The 9473-nt window shown below is 53.4% G+C and overlaps 1 protein-coding gene across 2 annotated transcripts; it reads right to left on the bottom strand.

Annotated features, from left to right (window-relative positions):
- Nucleotides 1–963: 963 nt before the first annotated feature.
- On the bottom strand, nt 964–5839 carry EOMES (eomesodermin). Of its 2 annotated transcripts, XM_069005827.1 has the most exons (7): nt 5085–5839; nt 4564–4718; nt 4166–4287; nt 3580–3738; nt 3426–3487; nt 2731–2882; nt 964–2484 (listed from the first exon to the last, which is right to left on the bottom strand). In XM_069005827.1, the coding sequence occupies exons 1-7, from the start codon at nt 5837–5839 to the stop codon at nt 2147–2149; spliced, it is 1743 nt and encodes a 580-aa protein (XP_068861928.1). In that variant the 3' UTR covers nt 964–2146. The 2 variants fall into 2 exon arrangements, with proteins under 2 accessions (XP_068861928.1, XP_068861927.1); XM_069005826.1 differs by having other exon boundaries at nt 964–2882.
- Nucleotides 5840–9473: the final 3634 nt, after the last annotated feature.

Below are 9473 nucleotides of genomic sequence, written 5' to 3'. Positions count from 1 at the left end.
AGGAATGCATTATAATCACAAGGTGTTAATTGGGGCCAGCCAGGCACTTACGTTTCTATTAAACAGTGTGAGGACTTTTCACAAGTATTAAGTTATTTTTTCACCGTGCGGTGCAAAAATACAGTTTTTAATAACACAGCGCGGCGGAATCGTGCTGTGTAATCGGTGTTTGCAGGGCGGGTGGGGACGGCCGGAATGCCACCGCACCCCACGGCTGGGGACAACCCTTCCCGGGGGCTTTTCCGGGAGTAGGAAAAAAAAAAAAAAGTTAGAAAAAAAGGAATGATATGTTCCGTCCCTAGTCTCTTCAAAATTGCCCAAGTCCCGCTTCTGTTCCAGGTGGGGTCCTTGTGCAGAGGGAGAGCTGACAGGACAGCGACTTGTTTCGCTTGCCAGCGCGCAGAGCCGGAGCCCGAGCCTCGCCCCGAGAGACGAAGCGCTGATCGAAATCTCCTCGGACACCCGCCGTGTCCCGCTCCGGAGGTGGGGGAGCTCCTACCGCTGCCCCTCGATAGCGTTACCTCCACCGGGGACAGCCCCAGCCTGAGCCCTGGGTTTAGTTTGTTTGCAGCCGGCAATCGTTAACAGCTTAATCCCATTACTCCCTGCATATCCTCAGGAAAGGTCCCGCTGCTGCGGGAGCCGGGATTCAATCGCTCTGCCAGAAGGAGCTTTCCCTCCAGATAAGCGGGCAGGGGAATTTCTTGCCTTGTTCCGGGAAACGGAGGGGGTGAGAAGGGGGCGGCGGGCGGAGGCAGCCCCGGGGCTGCCGCGGAGGCGGGGTGGGTTTGCAATTCTCTGCCCAGGCCGAGCTCGCACCTCACCTGGTGCAGAGGCAGGGGTAGGGGGTGGCAGAGGACAGGAGAACGTCGTATTTTGGAGCAAGCAGGCATAGGAAGGAAAAAATAAAAGAAAACTAACCCCACACAGAGAGTGCAACAGATAACGCGTCAGCGTTGCAAGGGAGGGTTAGATTTAGAGACAATTCAAGGCCCTAGGATTGTGCTCCCTCCTCCCCCTTTGGGATACCCAGCAGAGGCAAAGATGAGGCAGAGCCATCCCCTCTTATCCCTGGCACCACCACATTTATTAAAAATTATTACTATATACATAGAAAAAACAAAACAGGAACAAGTTTCTGGGGAGGGGAAAAGTGGGCCAGTGCTCTGGGGCTGATCAGTTTAAAATGGCTGAAAGTATAGGCAAGAAGAATGGGTAAAGTTACATCACTTCCAGTTTCATACAGGGCAGCTGAAAAAGTCACTTTACATACACATAAATAGAAATCTCCTTTTGCAATGCCTCATATGCTAAGTTTGATTGACAAAAAAAAAATGCCTTTTGAACTTCAAAACACCACCGGATGTCCTTCCAACTGAACAGCTATAGGTCAACTATTTATACATTATTCCACAGTATTCTACAGTGTACCTAGACAAAACACAACTGTACACTTTGTTTTTGGCCACCTCAATAAAGATTAGGCTTATGGGATGGAGGCAGGGTTTTTTTAATGCAAGTTCTAAACTAAGAAAAGACAGATTTTGGTCATTGTAATCCCATCATTGGCAACAAGACCTTCAAGTCAAAATCCTGCCTGGCAAGAAGGCCTTATTTTGGCATTTTCTGCCAAAAAAAAACCCACTTAAAAAAGCTGTAGCTGAGCAATATCCAACTCAGCCAACTGTGTTGTGGATGTGTTGAAAAAACCAGCTCAGTCTAATGCAGAACATAGCATTTGTGCAGCTCCCCGCAACCCAGTTCCCTTTTATCAAGCAGGAAAGAAAATTAAATTTGGGATCCTAACCCCTCTTTCCTTGCTCAGGAGTGCATGGATTTCAGGCCTCTGAGCCAACCCAAGCTGTACACTTTAGTATCTCCAATAAATATGCCACATACTTAGACACTGGAGTCCTCCTTACAGCTTCTGCCTATGGTTCCTTCTAAACAAGGGGAAGAATTCTCCCATGGTTTGCTCTTTCCCTACTTTGTTACCTGCAACAGTCAAAAAGCTTTGGCACCTTCTTTAGAATTGCACACAACAATTCAAGGTGGAAGGCAAGAGTCTTTTTGGCAATTGTAATGCAAAAAAAACCCAAGGCCACCCTGAAAAAAAAAATTAGCCAATTGGAATAAAAAAGATGCTTTAAGAACTAGTATAGAATGCATAGTAGCCCATGCCTTTTGAAGCGTCTTTGCTATAGTCCTCAGCATTAATGTCCTCACACTTCATTGTCGGAGAATTTTCATTGCTGGAAGTGCTAGGGGAAAGCCGTCTTCTCTTACAAGCACCTGTGTAGACCCCAGAATCATTTGAATCTAGAGACTTTATAGAGGGTGGAGTCTCTATCCAGGACGAGCCAATTTCTTCTTTCACCTTGTCCTTGGAAAGCTGGTCTTCAGTGAATCCCGGAGGACTTGTTCTTGAGGTCCAAGTTAGTCCTGTCGTCATTTTTCGCTGGTAGGAGCCCCTGCTCCCCCAGCCTGCCATGGATGGAAATGTCGGGTCAGGGTAGTATCCCAGAGCATGGGATGTCTGAAGGGGGAGGGATTTAATGCCATAAGGGAGCAAGGTGCTATGAGAATACTCCGTGTCATAGGAGTTCATGTCCAGTTTGTTGGCGCTGGGCTGCTGTACGGGCGTCACAAACCACCGCTGAGGAGAGCTGGCCACCTCCTCGTTCTGCTGCGGGGACAGCAGGCCATTTGTCTGAGGGACGGTTCTCTCACCGTTGTAAAACCTGGCTGGGGGCAGGTTGTTGACAAACTGTTCTTGGAAGAACGGCTGCACGCTGTATCGGGCGCCAGGGACGATCTGGTGGGATCTAGGAGAATCCGTGGGAGATGGAGTTAATCTGTCATTTTCGGAAGCTGTGTACATGCTACAATATAAAAGAGAGATACTGAGTGTTTTTAACAATTCCAATACGACAGTAACACAACACAAAACCACAAAGAAACCAGTAATTTCTTAATTAGAATCGTAAATACATTTAATTGGATGGCTATTTGATTTAATCTGATTTAGTAGGCCTTTTTCCTAGACCAGTGTAAATTTCTTATTACTGCTACAAGTAATAGCACAAGTGAAACTACAAAGTGACTATTAGGCAAGTCTTCTGCTGACAATTTAAAGAAGCTGCTTGTTCTGTGGAGATACCCAAAACACTGCTGCCAAATCTGCAGGCCAGCTGGGTTCTGCTAGCACATGTTTCCTACCAAAATTCAGAAGCCTGCAGAAAGACAAGTAATCTAGACAATACACTATTCAGACATTTTTACATAAGCAAAACTGCCAGTAGAAGTAGTACTGCTGCTGAATAACTGAATTAATGTCTAAAGAAAAACCCTTCCACAGACATTTCAGGCCAGAATCATGCCTCCAAGACAGAGACATCTGTGAAAGAAGACAGAGGTGTACTTACGAGTCATAGTTGTCTCTGAAGCCTTTTGCAAAAGGATTATGGTCAATTTTGAGCTGCGTAATCTAAAAGTGAAAGCAGAATATATTTTAAGATGAGATGCTGAGTGCACAAGGGAATTTTATTTTCAACTGCAATTTTATACATCCATGCTTACATCAGTGTTTTGATATGCTGTAACTGCTATAAACTGTGTTTCAGGGAAAATAAATGTTTGAGTCTTTGAGGAATCATTCATATCTTCAACACCATCTTCTGTCACTTCCACGATGTGAAGTCGGGGCTGGTACTTGTGTAGGGACTGAAGTACTATCATCTAAAAGAAACCACGAAAAAGGCAACATCTTTAGACAAACTGCATCTAGCAATAAAAGACCTATTTTACAGCACGACATTTTCTTCCTGTAAATTGTAATCTCTTCGTTTACAAGCGGAGCAGTTTTAACTGTTATCAGGGGATGATTCACAGCTTACATCCCTGTTTCACCAAGAGCCATCAGGTACTCTCCCACTTTTTGAGCAACTACAGTGATCAATATATTAGCTAAAACAAAAGAAATTCACACATCAGATGCCAACATTTGCAACTATTCATACGGAGAAACAAAGGAAACAAGCTCTATGACCCAGTTCGAGAAGGGAACAGTGATCTAGCGGCTCGATGAAATGCCGTGAAAGATGCAAAACCCCAGGTCTCCCCGCGGAGCCACCAAGAGCCCCTCAAGCCGCCCTCTCCTCCGTACCTGCGCGTTGTTGTTGTTAGCACCTTTATTGTTCGTTAGCTTCAGCTTCCCGAAAGAAATCTCCTGCCTCATCCAGTGAGCCCCGGTGTTGGGCGACTCGGGGTGCACGTAGACCTTGTTGCCTGGGGAAGACAAGCCAGTAAAACGCCGGCCGGCCACGGGGCTTTGTTCCGCCGCCCGCGCAGCCCCTCGGTTGGATGGCCACTCTCCCACACAGCCTCACACACAGCGGCGCAAAAAGAGTCGCAAGACGACCTTAAAAGCGTAGCTCGTCCCTCAGTAGGATGCCGGGTGTGGAGAAGACCCTGAAGGGGGAGGGGTGGGCGAAGTGGGAACCCTTTCCGAGAAACCGACCCGCGGGGAAAGGGGGCGAGAAGACTCCCGGAACCTGCACCTACCTTGCATGTTGTTGTCGGCTTTGCCGCAGGTCACCCACTTGCCCCCCTGGAAACGCCAGTGGTTGGGGTCCGCCAACACCACCTCCACGAAGACGTTGTAGTGGGCCGTGGGGTTGAGGCCGGTGATATTGAAGCTCAGGAAGGGAAACATCCTCCTGGGGAAAGGAGGAAAACCACAAGGCATGCTGAGGCGGGCCGGGGAAGGGGGCGCGGGCTCCGGCGCATGCTGTAGGCGGCCGTGGGATGCCCCGTCCGTCCCGGCACTAAAGACACTAAGGAAGCAAGCGGCGAGCCCCGATCGACCCCCGTTCTAACTCCTGGCCGCCGAATGTGGGGAAATTGGGGAGTCGCTTCTCGGGGAAAGCATCCCGGGGCACCACCGACGGAGAGAGCACGCACCTCCCTCCCGGGGGAGGCAGCAAGCGCCGCCCGACACCGAGCTTCCTCGGGGGTGTCCCCCTTCCTCCCCCATCCCCGACCACCACTTCCCTCCGTTTCCACCATCCCACGCGCCCGCTTACCGGCCCTGCTTGGTGATGATCATCTCCGTCTGGTGCCGGTGGAACTTGAGCCAGAGGGGCCGGTTGCAGAGGAAGACCTGCGCCCGCAGCCCCGGGCCAGCGGCCGGCACCCCCAGCGCCCCGAGCCCGCCGCAGGAGCCCGACGCCGGCGGGTAAGGGCCGTAAAGAGGTCCGCCGGCCGTCGCCTGCCCGTACTGGTACCCGCCGCCGCCTCCGAACTGCGTCCGGCCGCCGGGCGGGCATACGGCGCCCGCGAAGCCTCCTGGGGACAGCACGGAGCCGTAGGGGTAGCGCGGCCCGCCGGGCGGCTGGTAGACGGCGCCGTGCTGCGCCGTCGGCGGGTACGGGAACAGGGCGCAGGGCCCCCCCAGCTCGGCCGCGGGCGGCCCGGGGGACTGCAGGTAGTAGCGCTCGGGGCTCAGGCTGTCCATGGAGTAGCGGGCGGAGGCGGCCGGGGGCAGCTCCTCTTCGCCGCATGGGGTGGCCTTGCGGCCGTCCGGCTTGGGAGCAGCGAAGGGCGGCTCGACCGCCTCCGCCTCGCCCAGGATGGCGGGAGCCGTCCCAAACTTCTTAGGCATCTTGTCCAGGTCGAGGCGCGGCGGCGATCCCGGACCGGGCGGCCCGCGGGAGCCGCCAGCAGCGCCCGTCCCGGCTCCCGCTCCGGCGGCGCCGCCGCGCCCGCCGCCCTCCAGCGGGTAGAAGGGGGCGCCCGGCAGTGCCCCCGCCGCCGTCAGCAGCGGCTCACCCAGCTGCATCCTCGGTGGGCGGTGCGTTCGAGTTCCCACTCAATCCTGTGTCGACCTCGACCCGTGGCCGCGCAGGGTTGCGCTCTGGTAGGGTTCCGCCGAGGCAATTTATACCGGCGCGCCGGGCTCCTCGGGCCGCCGGGGAGGGGCTTGCGCCGAGCTGCCTCATCGCCGCCCTCCACCCCGCCGGCCCATTGGCTGGGCCGCGTGACACTAATTTAATTAGACAGCTACTAATTGGAACAAGTCACCTGTGACTTTGGTGTGCGCCCTGTCCCCTTTCATGGCCCCCCTTCCCGCAGCCGGTTACCCGAGGGGCTCTGGCCCGCTCCTTGCCCCCACGTCCCTCGGACTGAGGGGAGCTCCCGCATCACCCCGCGGTGGAAGGCCCGGCTTCCTCTCTTCCAAAAAAAAGAGCTTTTGCTGAGGTGGCACCGTCCTCCCGGCTCGAGCGCGTAAGGAAGAGTCTTCGGCTCTGAACGAGAGATGGGGACGAAGTGGAAAGGTTTGGGTGGGAAAGCCGGCACCCACCAGGTAGGGAGGGCGGCGATCAGCCGGGGCGCTGAGACGGGGCAGGTGACGCTGGTTCCCCGCAACCTCCCCGCCGGCCGCCTCGCCGCTCAAACAATTCGGCTTGTGTCTCTGCCGACCCCAACAGCCTCCTTTCTCCCTGTCCGCTCCCTGAGCAGCATCCTTATGTTGGGGTTAACACGTTTCACTTTATCAGGGACGTCTCTGTGGGAAGCGGCGGGTTCGGTTCGCAATTCCAGTTTCAGGAACTCGGCAGTCGGTTTCTCACAACCCGCGTTCCCCTTCAGTATCTCCCACCGGGAAGGCAGATTTTTAATTGAGGCGGGTGCCAAATCTCTTTGGCGCTTTCTCTCAGTGCAAATCCCCGAGCCTCTAGCCCCAAAAGGGAAGGGAACAGTGCTTGTGAAGGGGTAGATGCCCGTGTGATTTTGGGGAGCGGGCAGAGCCGGCGTGAAAGATTTGCAGCTACAAATCCGCAGCCCCTCGCCCTCTGTCCGTCACCGGCCATCTCACAGGGAGGGCTGCAAACACCTGCCTCCACCTCACGGCTGAATTTTAAACCAGACCCGCTGAGAGGCCAGGATTTCGTTGCCTGGCAGAAAGATCCGGCCGGGCTGGAGCAGCCGAGCGCTGCCGCCCGCCTCGCCGCGTCGGCCCGCTGGCCCCCCACTCCCGCCGGGCTGCGCCGCATCGGGGCAACTGGGATAAATGGCAAACAGCTGACCGCGGCCACCCTGAGCCGGGGCCGAGGCGCTGTCGGAGTCCCGGCGGGATGCGCATCTTGCGCAAACCGGGTGCCGGCAGGTGCGGGCGGCGGGGCACGCCCGGTGATGACCGCTGAGGCCGGGGACAGGCACCGGCGTCTCAGAGGTCGGGCAGGACTCAACCCTTACCCCGGTGGGAGCCGAGAGACGGGGGAACCGGCCCCTGCTGTGCCCACTTCGGCTGCGGCCACACCGGCAGGAGCCTGGGCCAGGCTGCTCACAGTCGGCACTGAAATACTAGCCCCAGCCCTAACCACACGTTCTCTCCGGGATAATGTTTGCCTCAATTTTTGCGTGGAACTACTTCGACCGGAGACGACAACAAAAATGTGTCGGAGAAGACCGACGCTCCGGCACGAAGCGGAGCGGGGGCTGGAGCCGCGAGGTGCGGAGTGGAGCAGAGCTCGGCCGACCTGCCCGGCTTTGAAAGCAAAACAAGCCGAGGAGCGTCCTGCCGGGCTCTGCCGGGGCCCAGCCGCTGCGCCCCTTCCCGCGGCCGGAGAGCCCCGGGGCGGCTCTCGGCGGGGCCGGCCCCAGCCCGGGGCTGCGCTCCGGCAGCCCGCTCCCTTGGGCTATGCCTCTCCCGGGCTAGGGCAGGGACGCAAGGTGATTTTACAAAACTACTATGTAGGTTTTAATGGAGTTATCTTTACTTAGAGAAAAGATATGAACCTATCTCTCTCTAGTCTTTCCTTTTTAGGCTTGGCTTGCAGGTCCACTTCTTATTTTGCACTAGCTGTGAGGCTCATCCAACTTCTCTGGGAGTCCGTTCATTTTGCAGACTTGGCAGAAGACACATCCAGGAGAAAAGGACAATTGCATTTTGTCGCGTTCTCGAGTTGGATCAGCTCAGCTAAGGCCCAACAAGAGCAGAGGTGGTGCAGAGGAGAGGTTTTGGTGTAACCTTACGTTGACTTATTTTGTGATACTGTGAATCATGAAATTGCAACTTTATCATTCAAAAAAAAGAGAACATTCTCTCCTTCAGATTAAACTGTGTTTTCCCAGGCCGTTGGGATAAATATTTCATGCCTTTCCATTCCTTTTGAGTGTCCAGAAAGGCCAAAGTCCCTGGGAAAGAATTGCAAAGTCACTCACTGTGCCATGGCTGTAGGAAATGTGGGGATGAGATGGGAAGAGGTAACAGGGAACACAGTAATGCAGATATTGCTTGAGTCTGTAACTTTTCTTTTGCAGGCTGGTGACCCTGCAATATCACCCAAATTTAACTGCAATTAATGACATCTCTCTAGGGATAGGTTTCCTGGGGCTAATTGGGAACAAGGAGATATCCATTGAGTTTGCATCAAGCTCTGGAAGTGGAAAATATTTCCTTTATCTTTGTGAGGAAGCTAGAATTGGAGAAAGCTAAAATACAGTGTGTGGGTAGCAGGTTGTGCTAATTTGAAAAACTAGAAGTTTATTACTATGGACTGGCTGATTAAGACATGGTCTGTATTGTGCTGCATAGGCAACACCATGTTTGCTGTCATCTCACAGGACACTTGGAAATTCCACCCAACAGTAGTTGGGGAGAGAAAGAGACGAGTGCAGAATTGTGTGGTGACCATTGTCCAGGCACAGCCAGTTTAAGTGGCTTACGCAAATCTTTGTCTCATTTCAAAAAGATGATGTGTGCATTCAGGAACATGGGGCTGTAATTCTTCAGGCTTAAAAAAATAAAGCAGTAAAGATCCTTGGTTCCTGACTTGGTCTCACAGAACTGTTGATTCAAGAAATGATGCACATACTTCATTCTTGTATTTGAACTCAGGAATAAGGTGCTCTCTGTTCATCCATGATGGCCTTCCACCACGCTTGACTTCCTCCATGCAAGAATGGGCTGTCTCATGCTTTGAGGGGATTGTCCTTGAAGACCAGCCAGCTCTCACAGGCTTTCCTTTTCCCTTCCTCAGCAGTCTTCCATGCGATCCTTACCAAGAACATCCCTGAACTAAGCTGAATTCTGCTCTCCTGAAGTGCCAATTTGTAATTGTATTATTGGTCTTTCTAACTTCTCAGAGTTTTAATCACAATTTTTACATCCCATTGTAAGAAATCCAGAAGACTCATCAGTCACCTGCACAAAGAAATTACCATCAGCACAGACTGGAGATGTGGATTGTCCCTGCCCAGACCCATTGCCCTATCTGCAAATATCAGGTGATTCTCATCCTGAGTACCAGTGGGGACTAGAGCTCTGGAGTACCAGCTCATGGAGCTTCCTTCAGCTATCAAACAAAGGCTTCTCTTGCTTCCCCTCTTGATCTGGAAGTCTGTAGCAGGCCCCTAGTGCAAACTCATCAGTGTTGCACTGTTCTCTGATCCTTACCCATGTCTGGACTGAC

Source organism: Aphelocoma coerulescens, chromosome 2, assembly GCF_041296385.1.
Source record: "Aphelocoma coerulescens isolate FSJ_1873_10779 chromosome 2, UR_Acoe_1.0, whole genome shotgun sequence".
Classification (NCBI taxonomy): domain Eukaryota; kingdom Metazoa; phylum Chordata; class Aves; order Passeriformes; family Corvidae; genus Aphelocoma; species Aphelocoma coerulescens.
The sequence above is the reverse complement of the archived record's forward strand: the minus strand, read 5'-3'. Positions and strand labels throughout refer to the sequence as shown.

Bases quoted from the DNA above. Each gene is read 5' to 3' on its own strand.
- EOMES (XM_069005826.1), bottom strand. From the start codon at position 5,839: ATGCAGCTGGGTGAGCCGCTGCTGACGGCGGCGGGGGCACTGCCGGGC. The intron at 4,288-4,563 runs GTAGGTGCAGGT...TGTCTTCCCCAG, and splicing joins AGCCGACAACAACATGCAAG to GCAACAAGGTCTACGTGCAC. The intron at 3,739-4,165 runs GTACGGAGGAGA...GGTTTCTTTTAG, and splicing joins CTAACAACAACAACGCGCAG to ATGATAGTACTTCAGTCCCT.